Source organism: Stegostoma tigrinum, chromosome 1 (assembly GCF_030684315.1).
Source record: "Stegostoma tigrinum isolate sSteTig4 chromosome 1, sSteTig4.hap1, whole genome shotgun sequence".
In the NCBI taxonomy this organism is placed as follows: Eukaryota; Metazoa; Chordata; class Chondrichthyes; order Orectolobiformes; family Stegostomatidae; genus Stegostoma; species Stegostoma tigrinum.
Window position 1 is genome coordinate 99,660,963 of NC_081354.1, and position 18,179 is coordinate 99,679,141.

Here is an 18,179-nt window from a genome sequence, read left to right on the forward strand (position 1 = left end):
GTACAGGAAAGCATTGAAGCTAGGTTGGTTTTTGTTAATGTTGTCAAACCTTGAAACCCTGTTTGGGTCTCCACAGATGATGATAATTTGTAGAATATTTTTGCAGCTATCAGGGCGTGATAGATTTAGAAATTATTAAAAAATCATTAGAATGTGATACCGTGAAATAAGAATTTATATTCCATTAGTATGAAATATTGGTGTAAAATGATCAAGATGTGTTATATTACTGTAAATCATGCAAGAATATTGCATTTTTAAAAAATCAAGTTGCATGTTTCTTTAGTTTTCAAATTAAGGGTGTTGCCATTTTTCAATGAATTTACACCTATTATTATGCATAACATTACTTTCAGAAGTTTACAGAAAGTTTTTAAAATTTACTGTGTTGTTTTAACGGAACATTCAAGAATTTCTTTTTTAACTGTTTGAACAAGACTGTTACCTAAGCAACAATCCATTTTTAATAGTGAGCATGTTTAAGTTTGGTGAGGTGGGTTATTGACAAACCTGCACTTAACATTCATTTTTAAATGTTTTAGAATTAAAGGGAGATTTAGCTTTGATTTGTCTTGTATGGAAATGTCTTATGAAATATTTAGAAGTTCCTAACACAAATTCCTTTTGATGTGCAATCGCATTATTAGTCAAAACATTTCTAACAGTGAACATCAAGGTGAAATGTTTCTTTTAGTCTACGCTATCAATATCCCTCATGTTGCTGTTTTGAATCATGTCACCTGTAAATCTCCTCTGCTCTGAGGAAAACAACCCCAGTGAAGGGGAGGCAATGGCTTAGTGGTATTATTGCTGGACTGTTAACAAGGGACCCAAATAATATTCTGGGGACCCAGGTTCGAATCCTGCCGTGGCAGATGGTGGAATTTGAATTCAGTAAAATAGCTGGAATTAAGGATCAAATGATGACTGTGAATCCATTGTCATCCGTCTGATTCACTAATGTACTTTTAGGGAAGGAAACTGCAATCCTTGCCTTTTCTGGCCTACATGTGATTCCAGACCCACAGCAATGTGGTTGATTTTTAACTGCCATCTGGGCAATAAATGCTGCCTGGCCAGCGATGCTCTCATCCAATGAATGATTTTAAAAAAAAATCAAAAACTGCAGTGGAGAGGGGAAGGTTGTAAAGAAAGTATGATGTCAGTAGCATGTCTTGCACCAAGATAAAAATCGATAAAGTGAAACATGCTAGAGGACCTGGTGAAGCTCAATTTAACATCAGGAGGAGAATTATTTTATTTATCATGGGAATCATTCTGTCTCCACTATAATTAGGATAGATCACTTCAAAAAGTGTCGCAAACCCACCTCTCTTATATTGCTTTCACTGGTCCTTGCCTTCACCCAACGCTCATGTGTGTCTCCAAGTAGCTGTTAGTATGCAACATAGACCATACCCTAATAAACCTCTTTTTACAGGTGAACCCAGGTGAAGATGGTTGTTGGGTTTCTCATCCTCAGCAGTTCAGGGATTTGCCTACCCTGGCATGCAAAATCTGATTCTAGCAGACTAAAGTCGAGTGGGCTTGAAGGTGGAATGACTTTGTACTGTGAAATGCATCATGTTTGCTAAGACACCAAAGATATTCGAGTGAACCACTGTACCCAGATTTATACCTTACCGTTTAGACTCCTGACTTAGGAATATAGCATCAAGAACTTGTACAGAAAGCTGGAGAAACTCAGCAGGTCTGTGCAGAGATAAACACAGTTAACCTTTTGAGTTTAGTATGTTTCTTCTTCAGAACTGAAGGAAGTTCTACTACTGTGCATTGGTAGTGAAGGGAGTGATGTTGAAGGTTGTGGATAGGGTTCCAGACAGGTGGACTGCTTTGTCTTGATTGGTGTCAAGCTTCTTAAGCATTGTTGGAGCTTCACTCATCCGCTAGGCTGAGATAGATCAGGACTAGAGATTGAGGCTGACTGTGCTCAATTCTCTCTTCCTAAAATATGATACAAGGGCAAATAATAATAATAATCATCCTCATCCTCATCCTCATCCTCATCCTCATCCTCATCCTCATCCTCATCCTCACTGGCATCCCAACGAACACTTCAGATGATTATAGTTAAGATGGCCATCTACAACTCAAAGGGTCAACAACTTCTACTGGAAAATTTGGTAAATGAAGAGTTAATAATTGAGTCAAGATTTCTTCTGCTTTCAGCTGCTTATTGATCACCTGTTTGCTACAGGGCCAGGGATGGAGCTATTCTGTTATGTTCAGATCTATTCATATTGTAGGCTCAGAAAATTGGAGCAAATCATATTGAATGGTGGATAAGGCACAAAGGGCTGAATGATCTAATCCTGTTCCTATTTTTCTATGTCAAAAGTGTGGTGGAATACTGTCCACTTGTTTGGATAACTGCAGCTATATAGCAAGTTCCTGTTGCTATTTTCCTGTTATGAGATAGATTATCAAATGTATTTAAGAAAGAAAATGAAGCATTCCTTTAGGATTTACTGACTTATCCAATTTTTATTGCATTTATTGTCACCTTGATGTGAAACCTTTCTTGTCTTGGATATTGTTTGTCATGAGTCAGACATAAATGATGAGAAACAAATCTGTGGCTGACTGTGGACTTAGGATAAAGTTAAATCTTGCTCCGTATGAAATATGAATTAAAATATATGTAAGAACATTTTAAACAGTATGGTGGGGTGTGGGAACTGGAGTAGCAGGTCAGCAAGTGTAGAGATTGGGGAAAAGCTTGAGTTTAAGGCAAATAAGAGGAAGAACAGTCAGGGGGAGGTTACTGAGCTCGGTGGAACTTGAAGCTTGGACTGTAGTTGCTTCAATGTAAAAAGTTTAACAGGTAAGAGGGATGAACTTTGAGCCTGGATTAATGCACGCAATTATGATATTGTTGCTTTCACCAAGACATGATTGAAAAAGGGACAGGATTGACAGTTTAATGTTCCGGGGTATCGATGCTTTAGATAAGGCAGAGAAGGAAGGAAAAGAGGTGGGGAGTTGCTTTACTGGTTAGGGACCATATCAGCTGTGTTGTGGGAGGACACCCTGGAGGGATCTTGCAGCAAGGTATGTAGTCAGATTCTGGAAGAATGTCAAAATGAAGAGTTGTGTTGGGTGATTTTAACTTCTCCTCCTATATTGACTGGGACTCCCTTAGTGCTGGAGGTGTGGATGGCATCGATTCGTTAGATGTATCTAGGAGGGTTTTTTGAAACGGCATGTGGATAGTCCAATGATAGACAGGGCCACACTGGACCTGGTATTGGGAAATGAGCTTGGACAAGTGATCAAAGTTTCAGTGGGGAAGCATTTTGGGAATAATGACCATAATTCTGTAAGTTTTTGGATATTATGAATAAGGCAAGGGTGGACCTCGGATGGAGGTGTTATATTGAGGGAAGGCCAATTATAACCGAATGAGGTAAGAATTGGAGAGTGTGGATTAGGAATGGCTGTTTTGAGGGTAAATCTACATCTGACATGTGGAAGTCTTTTAAAGACCAGTTTATGAGGGTGCAGGACAGGCATGTTCCTGTAAAAATGAAGGACAGGAATGGCAGGATTTTGGAAACCTTGGATGACAGGGCAAATTATCAGCTTACTCAAAAAAAAAAAAGGGAAGCACAGATAAGGTGGAGACAACTGAAAATAAAGTCCTTGAAGAATATAGAGAAAGCAAGAAGGAGCTCAAACAGGGAGTTAGGAGGGCTAAAAGGAGCTATGAAATGTCCTTGGCCAGCAGGGTTAAGGAGAATCCCCAGGCAATTCATACACTTATTCGGAGCAAGAGGATAGCTATGGAAAGAGTAGGCCCGCTTAAGGATAAAGGAGGGTGACTATATGTGGCGCGACAGGAAATGGGCGAGATCCTTAATGAGTACTTTACATGGCTGCTCATCAAAGGAGAGATATTGAGGTTCGGAAAAGGTATGTAAATACTCTTGGGCAGGTCAACATCATGAAGGACAAAGTATCAAAACACGTCAAGGTAGACAAGTCCCAGGATACTTTGGGCGGCAAAGGAGGCAGTAGCTGGGGCCTTAACAGATATCTTTGCATCTTCTTGGACCTCGGGCAAGGTTCTGGAGAATGGCCAATGTTGTTCCTTTGTTTAAGATGGGAAACAGAGATAATCCAGGTGACTATAGGCCGTTGAACCTGAAGTCCGTCGTGGGAAGGCTGTTGGAGAAGATAATGAGACACAGGGTTTATTCACATTGGGAAGTGAATGAACTTGTTAGTGCTAGGCAGCATGGGTTTGTTTGAGGAAGGTCATGTCTTACTAATTTGGAAGTGTTTTTTGAGGAGGTGACAAGAATGATTGAGGGAAGGGCAATGGATGTTGTCTACATTGGACTGTAGGAGGGCATTTGACAAGGTACCTCATGGCAGGCTGGTACAGAAGGTAGAATCTCATCGGATCTGTGGTAAGCTGGCTAGATGGTTACAAAACTGGCTTGGCCATAGAAGGTGGAGTTGGGGTGGAAGGGTGCTTAGAGATTAGTAGCTGGTGGTTCCACAGGGATCAGTGCTGGGACCTTTGTTTGTAATATATATATTATGATATATGTAAATAATCTGGAAGAAAATGTAGGTTGGCTGATTAGTAAGTCTGTGGATGACGCCAAAATTGGCAGAGTTGCAGATAATGAAGAAGATTGTCAAGGGATACAGCTGGAGATAGGTAGATTGCAGACTTGGACAGAGAAATGGCAGACGGAGTTTAATCCATACAAATTAGAAGATCAAATTTGCATGTGAATTATTTAATAAATGGCAGAACCCTTAAGAGCATTGACATACAGAGGGATCTCAGTGTTCAGGTCCACAGGTCCCTGAAAGTGGCAATACAGGTGGTCAAGAAAGCATACAGTATGATTGTCCTCATAGACCGGTGCATCGAATATAAAAGTTGGCGAGTTATGTTACAGCTGTACAAAACTTTAGCCAGGCCACATTTGAAATGTTGCATGCAGTTTGGGCCATTACACTGTGAGAAGGACATGGATGTTTTGGAAAGGGTGCAGACAAGGTTTACCAAGCTGTTACCTGGTATGGAGGGTTTTAGTTATGAGGAAAGATTGCATAAACTTGGATTGTTTTCACTGAAAAGACGAAAGCAGAGGGCAACCTGAGAGAGAGGGCAAAATTATGAGATGCATAAAAATGGTGGATAGTCACAGGCTTTTTCCCAGGGTGGACAGGTCAATTATAAGAGGGCACAGTTTCAAAGTGAGAAGGGGACAGTTTAGGGGAGAGGTGCAGGGAAGAATTTTTCACCCAGAGGGTGGTGTGTGCCTGAAATGCATTGCCAGTGGAGGTGGTGGATGCAGACATGTTAGCAGCATTTGAGGTGTATCTTGATAGACACCTTAATGGGGTGGGGGGGGGGGCGCGGGTACGAACAGAGGGATTGAAACCATGCATGGACAATATGTAGGCTTATGGATCAAAGGGCATGTTCCTCTGCTGTATTGAATTGTATTGTATTTAAATTGATAATTATTTTCTCTATTTCATTTTGCAATAAACTTTTTATGAAACTAAGTTTATTTATCTTCTGATAGTTCCAAAGGTCCAGGCCATTGTGTATTCTACATGCTCGGTTTATGCTGAAGAAAATGAGGAAATAGTGAAACCAGTATTGGGAAAAAAAATAGAAGGGCCCAGAGTGCAACCTTACAGGTATATTGTATACAAAATATCACTCACATTTGTACAACTAAAGTTGCAGCCAATCCAAGATTATGTTAGAACAGCAAATCTGTATTGATTTAACAAGATGTAAAGCTGGATGAACACAACCGGCCAGGCAACATCAGAAGATCAGGAAAGCTGACGTTTCAGGTCAGGACCCTTGTTCTTCTGAAGAAGGGTCCAGACCCGAAATGTCAACTTTCCTGCACCTCTGATGCTGCCTGGCCCGCTGTGTTCATCCAGCTTTGCACCTTGTTATCTCAGATTCTCCAGCATCGGCAGTTCCTACTATCTCTGTGTTGATTTATGTGTTTTAAGATCTTAAGAATATATGGTATTTAAAATTTCCTACTTAATATTTGTTCATTAAAGCAAAAATATTATACAAAAAAACCATTGAATGAACTGAATGTATAATATGCATTGTACAAGTCTCTTTTAGTAGTCAACTTCTATAATTGATGTTTATTTGAGGGTAGCATGGTGGCTCTGTGGTTAGCACCGTTGCCTCACAGTGCTAGCGATTAGAGTTCGATTCCACCCTTGGATGACTGTGTGGAGTTTGTTCATTCTCACCATGTCTGCGTGGGATTCCTCCAGGTGCTCCGGTTTCCTCCCACAGTCCAAAGATGTGTAGGTTAGGTGGATTAGCCAGAGGAAATACAGGGTTCAGGGGATAGAGGGTGGTGTGTTCTTTGGAGGGGCGGTCTGGACTGGATGTGCCAAATGGCTTCCTTCACACTGGAAGGATTCTGTGATCTATTTGGGCTCATTATACACAGTTTCTTCGTAAATATCTTGTCAAATGTACTGTTGGATTTTACGCCTCCAACCAGGCATGTTTTCAGTCAGGGGCCATAAAAATATGCTAAGATATGTTGAGTGGAGAACTGACCACCTTCCTGCCACCACAATTTATTTCCCATTGTTAAGGTGAGTCAGGAAGATGTCAACTAGTTAATTTGCTGTTAGGCCATTGAAGCCTTCAGGTGACTAATTATAACACACTTAAGGCCCTCTGTCAGCCTCCATTGGCATAATATACTGGCTATTGAGAGGGCATCCTTCCAGGATGTTATCCTGCATTTTGTCTCCCTACTCAGCCTCCAAAGCACATGCCTCCAAACTTGAGTGCCTGCAGTTATAAAAGCAGTTATTTCTTGGATTCAATTGCCATGGGCTGTGTCCTAGGGTTTCTTTTTGGTCCCAGCTGCAGTGACTGCTGCCTGGACTGCTAGAATTGTCAGTTAAACAGATGGACCATTATCTCTCATGGACATTACTGGCAATCTACTATGGGGTGGTAGTAAAAACATAGCAGATGGAATATAATTTGGGTTTATACATTTTGGCAGGAAGAGTAGGGAGCTAAATACTGTTTAAATAGGCCATAAGACATAGGAGTGGAAGTAAGGCCATTTGGTCCATCGAGCCCACTCCGCCATTTAATCGTGGCTGATGGGCATTTCGATTCCACTTACCCGCACTCTCCCCGTAGCCCTTAATTCCTTGCGAGATCAAGAAGTTATCAATCTGTGCCTTGAAGACATTTAACATCCCTGCCTCCACTGCGCTCCGTGGCAATGAATTCCACTGGCCCGCCACTCTCTGGCTGAAGAAATGTCTCCTCATTTCCATTCTAAATTGACTCCCTCTAATTCTAAGGCTGTAACCACTGGTCCTAGGCTCTCTGCCTAATGGAAACAACCTCCCAGCATCCACCCTTTCTAAGCCATGCATTATCTTATATGTTTCTATTAGATCTCCCCTCAACCTTCCAAACTCTAATGAATACAATCCCAGGATCCTCAGCCGTTCATCGTATGTTAGGCCTACCATTCCAGGGATCATCCGTGTGAATCTCCGTGTGACTCTCCACTGGACACACTCCAGTGCCAGTATGTCCTTCCTGAGGTGTGAGGCCCAAAATTGGACACAGTATTCTAAATGGGGCCTAACTAGAGCTTTATAAATTCTCAGAAGCACATCGCTGCTTTTATATTCCAACCCTCTTGAGATAAGTGACAGCATTACATTCGCTTTCTTAATCATGGAGAATCACAGCAGAAATTTATGAGCAGAGGGATTTGGGAGACCCCATGCATGATTCACAGAAAGCTAGCATTCAGGTTTACTAGGTAATAAGGAAGGCAAATGAAATGTTGGGCTTCATTTCAAAGGGAATGTAATATTAGCAGGAATGAGAACAGTTTGGCCCTCTTTTCTAAACAAAGATATGTTGGCCTTGGAGGCAGTCCAGGGAAGGTTCACTAGACTGATACCATTTGTGGAGGGATTGTCTCATGAGGAGAGGTCAAGTAGATTGGTCCTTACTTGGAGTTTGGAAGAATGGCTGGCAACTTTATTGAAACATACACAATATGGATATTTGAGGGATGTTAAACAGTGAGCAGGACAGCCTTAGATCACAGAAGAATGTAGGTAAGCTGGTCAGATGGGCTGATCAGTGGCAAATAGAATTTAATCCAGATAGGTGAGTTGATGCACTTGAACGGGATAAACAAGGCAAAGGAATACATAAATATTAGGATCCTGGGAAGCTCTGAAAATGAGAGGGACATTGATGTACATGGTATGCAGGTAGCAGAACGGGTTGATAAAGTGCTTAAGGTACATGGGCCCCTTTATTTGCTGAGGCGTAGTGTTTAACAGCAAGGAAGTTACGCTAGAACTTTATCAAGTATTGGTTAAGCCAGAGCTAGAGTAATGTGTGCAGTTCTAGATTCGAGGCATGTGATAGCACTGGGGAAGATGCAGAGGTGAATTACCAAGATGTTGCCTGGGCTGGAGAGTTTCAGTTATGAAGAGAGATTAGGCAGACTCAGGTTGTTCTCCACAGAGCAGAGGAGACTGAGAGGGGACATGATTGAAATGAATACAGTTATGGGGGGCATAGATAGGTTAGGGAGGTAGAAACTTTTCCCCATAGAGGGATCAATGGCTGGGGGACATAAATTTGAAGGTAAGGGGTAGAAGGTTTAGAGCAGGTACAAGGAAAAACTTTCACCTAGAGGATGGTGGAAATCTGGTACATCATCTTCACTGCTATCACATCCCTCCTATAATGTGGATTCACACAGTACTTTAGCTAGGGACTAAACAACATTTAATACATTGAGAGCATAACCTCCCTCCTTCTTAAACTGTCTGCCTTGGCTGATAATGGCAAGAATACCATACGCCGCCTTAACCACTTTCTGTACTTCCCCTGATATCTTAAGGATCTGATTTACATGAACCCCTTGGACCCGTGGATCCTCTGTGCTTCCCAGCTTCCTTCCGTTCATCATGTATTCTCCTGCCTTGTTTGTCCTGCTGGAGTGCATCACCTCACACATGTCCAGATTGAATCCCATTTATCCCAATCAGCCCATCTGACCAGCCATCTATATCTGCATTAGCTGTAGACATTTTATAACCAACCCATTCAGAAATGTTATTGCATACCTCTGGTGTTGGTGGGACTTGAACCTCAGTCTTCTGTATTAGGGATAAGGGCTCTGTCAGTGTGCTACAAGACCCCCTTTCTGGATGAACTATAGATATATTTTGATTGATCCGTTTAAAGATGTTATTACGTACCTTTGGAGTAGGTCAGATTTGAACAGTATCTCCTGGCTCAGAGTAGGAACACCACCACTGTACTACAAGGGCCTCTTCCTGGTTGAACTGTATTTATGATATGTGAATCAATCTGTTCAGACGTTATGATGCACCACTGAGGCAGGTATGACTTGATACTAGGCTTTTTGGCCCAGAGGTAGGAACTCGACCACTGTATTCTGTGTGAACTGTAAGGACTTGTTTTCAATTAAATTCAGCTGGTATCTGATCCTTAAACTTCATTATGTACCTCAAGTACTACTCTTCAGGAAAGTAGACTTCAATCTGTGATGGTCCACTGTGATTTGCAGTTCTGTAAGGAAATAAGCAATTGGTGGAGGACTCTGAGAAGGTCAGCATTGTGCCCTTCATCCATGACTACTAAACCCATCAATGGAAAACCCACTAAGCAGAGGATTGCCTCAGCTAGGATGCTGCAATACCCGTTAATAACTTGCTATCTGTCACTTCCACTGCAGGATAAATGGGTATTCGGAGTGAGGAGAATAATAGTTTGCAAAACTTACAAAAAAATGTTGAAGAATCTTTCCCAGATCGTCACATTTCCTAAATCACGTTTTCATGGGTGGCATGTAAAGCGAATGCACTGGCTACAATAATTTAAGTCATATAAATGTATTGAATCTGCCTGCTGGAAATCTTCTTAAAATCTATAGATTTTAAATTGTCAGTGTTTACTGAAGCTGCATATGGAGCTAACATGGTTGGTTTATGTTTGGTAGCATTTCACAGGATTGTGGATCTATTTGATTGATATTACATATATATCTATTCAGTGAATTTTCCTGCCTTTTCCTTTCTTTCCAATCAATGATTTAACGTGCATGTATTTTATGAATGTCACCATATGCCAAAATGTTACAACTTAGAACAAAGTTTAAACGTCTTATCTTCGCTTTCCACAGGCTAAGTGCTCCTGTTATTCCCTTATGTTGTCCATCAGAAATAACCTGCGCATCTGATAAATTCTTCAAGATTGAACCATCAGAACAAGTCAATGGATGTTTTATTGCTGTATTGACTCGAGAGGTGAGTTACAAACTTGGATTTCTTTTACTGATTTTTGCTTGTGCGTCTGAACTACAGTTGTGAATCAATAGAGTCACGTAATGAATTATGAATAACAACGTGAATTATTGGAGTATTTGGATTTAAGACTGATAAAGGATATTCTGTTTAAGATATAGGAGCAGGTAGGCCATCAACTCGTGGACTCTGTTCAGCCATTCAGTGCAATCATGGCTGATCTGAAAATCCTGAACTCCATTTTCTGCCTCTTCCCCATAACTTTTGATTCCCTAAATTATTAAAAATCTATCTATCTATCTTGATCTTAAATATGCTTAATAACCCAGACTCGATAGCCCTCAGCAGTATGGAATTCCACAGATTCACTACCCCTGAAAGAGGAAATACTTCCTCATCTCTGTCTTAAATGGGTGGCTCCTTAATCTGAGATTATGCCTTCTGGTTTTAGATGATCCCTCAAGGGGAAACAACCTTTCCACATATGCCCTATCAAGTCCTCTTAAAAATCCTGTTTGTTTCAAAAAGGTTGCCTTGCATTCTTCTAAATTTCCATGTGTACAAGCCAAACCTATCAACATCTCTTCATAAGACAGTCTGTCCTTACCCAGGCTCAACCTAGTGAACCTTGTTTAGATTGCTTCCAATGCCACTATGTCTTTCTTGAGATAATGGCCCAAAACTGTTCACAGTATTCCAGCTATGGTCTGACTCGTGCCTTGTATAGCTGTACCAAAACCTCCCAACTTTTAAATGCATTCCCTTTGAAATAAAAATCTATATTATGTTTGCCTCCCAATTTACCTGCTGAACTTGGATGCAAGCTTTTTTTGTGATTCATGCATGAGGACTTCCAAATCCCCTCTGTCAGTGGATTTGTATGTCTTACTACATTTAAATAATATTCAGTTCCTGCATTCTTTTTGCCATATGCATGTCCTCTCATTCCTCAACATTACAATCCATTGTTTTGCAACTCTGTATTCCTCTGTAGACTTTTGAGTCACCCTTACCTCTTGCCTTTCCACCTGTTTTTGTGTCAGCTGCAGATTTGGTGATTTGTACATTCACTGTCCTCATCTAAGTCATTATATCTATATTATTATATTTAACCATAATAATTGTGACTTCAACACTGATCTCTGGGGCACTCCACTACTTATAGACTGCTATCCAGAAAATGCTAGAAGGCTTTCTGTTTTCTACTAGTTAGTTAATTCTCTGTCCATGCTAATACGCTACTTTCAAATTGGGCTGTTATCTTATGAAGTAGCCTAGCATGTGGTACTGCCCTGAACGCTTTTTCAAAATCTGCACATATTAGAACCACTGCTTCTCCTCTATCCTGTTTGTTACTTCCTCAAAAAATTTCTAGTAAATTTGTCATGCATGATTTCCCCTCTGTGAAGCCGTTCTGACTCTACTTGCTAATGTTAAGTATTTCTAAATGCTGTGGTAACACATCCATCATAAAAGTCTTGAATATTTTCCTACTACCAGATGTGAAGCTAACTTGCCAATAGTGAACATTCCTTGTCTCCTTTCCTTTCTAAATAAAGGTATTACATTAGCAGTTTGCCAATCATCTGAACCTTTTCCAGAATATTGGACTTCTTAGAAGATTGCTATCAGTGCATCCACTATCTCTGAGGCTACATCTTGTATCCTAAAATGCAGCCCATCAGCTCCAGGGGACTCATTGGTCTTTAACCCCGTTAGTTTTCCTACTACTTTTTTTCTGATGATAGGTATTATATTTATTCCCTCTTCTCCAATGTGCCCCTTGATTAGTTAGTAATTTTGCAATGCCACTAGTATCTTCAGCTGTGAAGACTGATACAATTTACTCATTCAGCTCCTTTGCCATTTCCTGATTCCCCAATATTATTTCCCAGCCTCATTCTCCAAGGCATCTATGTGCACTTTGGCTTTTCTCCTTCTTATAGATTTAAAGAAGCTCTTTCTATACGTCTTGATATTACTTACAATTTTACCCCAAAACTTTATCTTCTCCCTTTCTTTGGATGCCTTTTGTTGGTTCCTAAAGCTTTACCAATCTTCTGTCATACCACTAATCTGCCAAATTGGTGTTATCCTTAACCATGGTTGACTTATCCCTTCCTAGAATCCTTTTTCCTGATTGGGGTGCATCTTTGCATTTAGCCATAAACTATTTCTTAAACGTAGAAACATAGAAAATAGGAGCAGCTGTAGGCAATTTGGCCCTTTGAGCCTCCTCTGCCGTTCGGCCCAATGTCTGCCGTTTTTTCTCAACCATCTTTGCTGTTAAACTCCTTTCCCAGTCTACTCCAGCAATGTCTTCCTTTGTAATTGCTTTAATTTAAACTTAGTACAGTTGCTCCCGACCCACGCTCCTCCATCTCAAATTTGAATGCTAAATTCTACATGTTATGGTCATTGTTTCCAAAGGGATCTTTTACTTTGATATCATTTATTTAAGCTACCTCATTACACATCACCAGATCCAAAATAACCTGAACCCTGGTTGGATCGACAGCACGTTGTTCTAGGAAACTATTCTACGTATACTCTCTGAATTCTTCCCTGTGGCTACCTCTTCCAATCTGACTGTCCCAATCTACGTGAAGATTAAAATCACCCATGATTAATATATTGCCTTTTTACATAATCTCCTGATTTATTCCCTGTCTCACCATTTAGCTATTGTTAAGGTGCAGCTAAACTACTCCTTACTTTATCTCTTTCCCTTTTTCTTTCTTAACTACCATTCACATGCCACATCTCCAATCCAAGATCATTCCTTGCTCTCATACTTATTATATCCCACACTAACAATGCTATCCCTTCGTTCCTGTCCTTTTCAAAAGTTATATACCCTTGAATGTTTAGTTCTTAGACTTGGTCTTCTTGTAACCACGATTCCTTAATGACTATCATATCATACCCAATAACCTGTATTTGTGCTATTAATTCATTTATTTTGTTCTGATACTGTATGCATTCAATTAGAGAACATTTAATCTTGCCTTTTTATCTCCATTTGACTGTATTTATTGCTGTCCTCACTCAGCCATTACCCATCACTACTGAAGTTTCCATTTGAGTGGAATAGACCCATCTTCTTCAGGTATCATAATAAACATAGAAACTTACAGGCAGGAGAAGGCCATTCATTCCTTTGAGCCTGCACTGCCATTCAGTATAACCATGACTGAGCATCAGTACCCTCTTCCTGCCTTCCCCCCCATATCCTTAGCTCTACTTACTGAAAACATTAAATGATTTGGTCTCAACTGCTTTTTGTGGCAGAAAGTTCCATAGGTTTACTACTTTATGGGTGAAGAAATTTCTCCTTATCCCAATCTAAATGATCTACCTCGTATCTTTAAATTGTGACTCCTGGTTCTGGGCTCCCTGGTCATCGGAAACATCCTTCCTGCATTTACTCTCTCAGTTCTGTCAGAATTTTGTAGGTTTTTCTGAGATTTTCCCTTATTCTTCGGAACTTCGGTGAATATGGTTCTGACTGACCCAGTGTCTCTTCATCTGTCAGTCCTGCCATTCCAAGAATCAGTCTGGTAAAGCTTCATTGCACTCCCTCCATAGCCAGAACATTCGTCCTCAGATAAAGAGACCAAAACTGCTCACAATGTTCCATAAAATTGTTGCAAAATAACACAGGATTTTAAAATTGACAATTTAGAAAAATATTTCAATCTTGTGATTTTAAATTGAAATAACTTGGGCTTTGTATTGAAAAGCAGAAATATGGACTATAATCATAGAATTACAGGAATAGTTACAACATAGAGGACTGTAGTTGACCCATCATGTCTGGCTGGTCCTCTGAAAGAGCAATTTATGTAGTGCCACTTCCTTGCCTTTTCTTCGTAGCCGTACAAATTTTTCCTTCTCAGGTAACTAACAAATTTCCTTTTGAGAGCTTTGGTTGATCCCACATCCACAACATACTCAGGCAGTGCATACACGATAAAATCTTCACTACGTGTAAAAGTGTAACCGTGCCCTCTTGGTTTTTTCACCAATGCTTGTAGTTTCTCTCTATCCATTCTGTCCGAATCTCCCATCATTCTGAATAACTCCATCAAATCTCCTTTGAACCTCCCACAAGGAGAACAGCCCTAACTTCTCCAGCCCCTCTCTATGTAACTGAAATACCTTATTGTTGGAATCATCTTCATGAACCTTTTCTGCATGCTTTCTAATGCTTCACATTCTTCCTAAAGTGAAGTGGCTAGAACTGGCAGCTGTGCTGCACGAGAGGCCAAACCAGTATGCTTTGTGCAGGGTGATCATATCTTCTTTGCTTTTACATTCATTGTCCCTGTTGATACTGCACACATAAACTCAGTTCTATCATCTTTGCTCCTTTGGAATTCTATCCCTTGTTTTATGTTGTCAAATAGAAACTAGGAGCAAGTCTAGGGCGTTTGGCTGTTGAGTCTGCTACACTGTGCAACATGATCTTGTTAGAGCCTCGTTGCAACTATATTCCTGCTTTTTCCATTTTCCCATATCCCTCTATTCCTTTAATATCTAAAAATTTGTCATTCACTTTCTTGGATATATTCACTGACTTCCATAGCCATCTGTGGGAGACAATTCTAAGTGTTCTTTGCCCGTCAGGTGAAGAAATGTTTCCACATCTCATTCATAGGGTCAGAGATCTGTACAGCATGGAAACAGACCCTTTGGTCCAACGCTTCTATGCCGACTATATATTCCAAATTGATCTAATCCCATTTGCCAGCATTTGGCCCACGTCCATCTAAACCCTTCCTATTCATGTACCCCATGTATCTAGATGCCTTTTAAATGTTGTAATTGTACCAGTCTCCTCTTCTTCCTCTGGTAGTTCATCCCAAACTAGCACCGCCCTCTGCATTAAAAATGTTGCCCCTTAGGCCCCTGTTAAATCTTTCCCCTTGCATCTTAAACCTATGCCTCTAGTTTTGGAGTTCCCTACCCTGGGAAAATACCTTGGCTATTCACCCTATCCATGCCCCTCATGATTTTATAAATCTTTGTAAGGTCACCACTCAGCCTCAGATGCTCCAGGGAAAATAGCCCCAGTCTATTCAGCCTATCCCAATAGCTGAAACCCTCCAACCCTGGCAACTTCCTTGTAAATCTTTTCTGCATCCTTTCAAGTTTCACAACATTTTTCCTTTAGCAGGGAATCCAAAATTGCATGTGGTATTCCAGAAATAGCTTAATTAAAGCCATCTACGGCTGCAGCATGACATCCCAACTCTTTTGGGATGTCACTCAATGCACTGACCAATAAAGGCAAGTGTACCAAATGCCTTCTGCACCACTCTATGTGTGACTCCGCCTTCAAGGAACTATGAACTATGAGCCCCAAGGTTTCTTTGGCAACTCTCCCCAGGACCCTGTCATTACATGTGTAAGTCCTGCCCTGGTTTGCCTTTTCAAAATGCAACACCTGACATGTATCTAAATTAAACTCCATCTGCCAGTGCTCGGCCCATCCACCCAGCTGATCAAGGTCACGTTGTACTCTGAGATAACCTTCTTCACTGTCCTCTACACCACCAATTTTGGTGTCACCTACAAACCTACCAACCATTCATTCTATATTCATATCCAAATCATTTATATAAATGAGAAAAAGTAACGGATCCAGCTCGATCCTTGTGGCACGCTGCTGGTCACAGACTTCCAGCCTGAAAAGTAATCCTCCAGCATTACCCTCCATCTCCTACCTTCAATGCAATTTTGTATCCAAGTGGCTAGCTGTCCATAGATTCTATGTGATCTAACCTTGCTAACCCGTCTAGCATGTGGAACCTGTCGAACACCTTGCCCAAGTCCACACAGACAATGTTCACCACTCTGCCTTCATTAATCTTCTTTGTCACTTCTTCAAAACACTCAGCTACGTTAGTGAAGCATGATATGCTATGCACAAAGCCATGTTGACTGTCCCTAATCAGAGCTTTCTTTCCAAATACATGTAAGTCCTGTTCCTCAGAATCCACTCCAACAACTTAATCACCAATGATGTGAGGCTTACCAGTCTATTGTTTCCTGGTCTTTTCCTTGCCACCTTTCTCAAATAATGGCACCACAGTAGCCACCCTCCAGACTTCCGGCACCTCACCCACAGCTATCGTTGATACAAATATCTCTGCAAGGGGGCCAGCAACCACTTTCCTAGCTTCCCACAAAGTTCTGAGATATATGTGATCAGTTCCTGGGTATTTATCCATGTTTATTCATTTTAAGACATCCAGCACCCCTGCCTGTGTAATATGGACACTTTTCAAAATATCACTGTTTATTTCCCCAAATTGTCGAGCTTCCATATCCTGCTGTACAGTAAATACTGATGCAAAATACTCATTTAGTTTCTTAGCCATCTCTTGCAGTTCCACATATTGTTGATCTTTAAGGGATCCTATTCTCTCCCTAGTTGCTGATTTGCCCTTAATGTATTTGTAGAATCTTTTTGGATTCTCCTTAACCCTATTTGCTAATGCCGTTGCATGTCCCATTTTTGCCCTCCTGATTTCCATCTTGAGTATACTCTACCAACCTACTTTGAGGGATTCACTCAATTCCAGCTGTCTATACCTGTCATATCCTTCCTCCTCTTTCTTGACCAGACCCTCAATTACTGTAGTCTTCTAGCATTCCGTACACCTACCAGCCTTGCCCTTTGTACTAATTGAGCTGAGAGCTGTTCTCTTGGCAAATGGCAGTTGGCTCCCCCACAATTTTCCAAATGTCCTCATCTTTTATATCCTTGATGACATATCAATTTCTTACAATTGGATTGGTCCTATGTTGTCAAAACCATCAGCTTTAAATTTAATTGTTCTTTGGTATCGAAGGACCTAGGGTAAATTAATTGGCTAAATTCAAAAACCTGTGTCTTGGTAAAAATGCTGCTTTCTCTTTTTTGATAAAAATGTTCAATTCAGGTGCTCTGTGCACCTGCAAACCCACGAACATCCTTCTTGAATCTCTAAGCATAGAAAATGAACATCATCTTTGAAAGGGACTGTACACTGCTTTCCCCATAGCATTTTACAAACATTAAATTCTAAAGTCCTGCCTTCCAATCTACAAGTACTGTACCCAACTTTGCAACACAAAACAGGATACTTGTTTGAGATTCATAAATGGTCTACCCTGTGTTGTAAGACTCTATCCCCTGGTTCTAGCCTCCTCAACCAGGGAAAACTAGCCTGCATGTAATCTGCCCAGCCCTGTTCAATTTTTTTTACGTTTTGATCAAGTTCCCTCTCATTCTTATAATCTCTTGTGAATACAGGCCCTGTCAAATCAATTTCTCTTCATCAGCCTAATGAGCATCTGCTGCACTATCTCAATGGTAAGTATATTCTTTCTTAGGTAGGGAGATCAAAACTACATGTGATACTCCCAGATGTTGTTTCCCTAAAGCCTTTTGAACTCAAATCCTCTCCCAATGAAGTCAACGTATTATTTGCCTTCCAATTGCCTGCCTGCACACTTTAATTGACTGGTGTACATGGACCCCGAAATCTCTTTGTACATCCACACTTGCAAAATATATCACAATTAAATAATATTCTACCATTCTGTATTTCACACTGAAGTGTATAACTTCACGTTTCACCATATTATATTGTATCTGCCATGCATTTGCTCGCTCACTTAAGCCTCCTTACATCCTCTTCACAACCCACAATCCTGCCTAGTCTTGAGCTGATTTGATTTATTTATTTTCGCGTGTTTTTTTTACATAATACAGTGAAAAGTGTTGTATGGTGTCATCAGTCTCTGGCATCGTC

General features: G+C 40.6%; 1 protein-coding gene across 3 annotated transcripts in view; it reads left to right on the forward strand.

Annotated features, from left to right (window-relative positions):
- LOC125461163 (putative methyltransferase NSUN7) overlaps positions 1 to 18,179 on the forward strand; it is a 115,404-nt gene that overhangs the window by 66,727 nt on the left and 30,498 nt on the right. For all 3 annotated transcript variants that reach the window (XM_048549755.2, XM_048549672.2, XM_048549835.2), the window contains 2 exons: positions 5,574 to 5,691; positions 10,254 to 10,377. In XM_048549755.2, the coding sequence (XP_048405712.1) occupies positions 5,574 to 5,691; positions 10,254 to 10,377 (242 nt within the window). The remainder of the gene's footprint in view (positions 1 to 5,573; positions 5,692 to 10,253; positions 10,378 to 18,179) is intronic.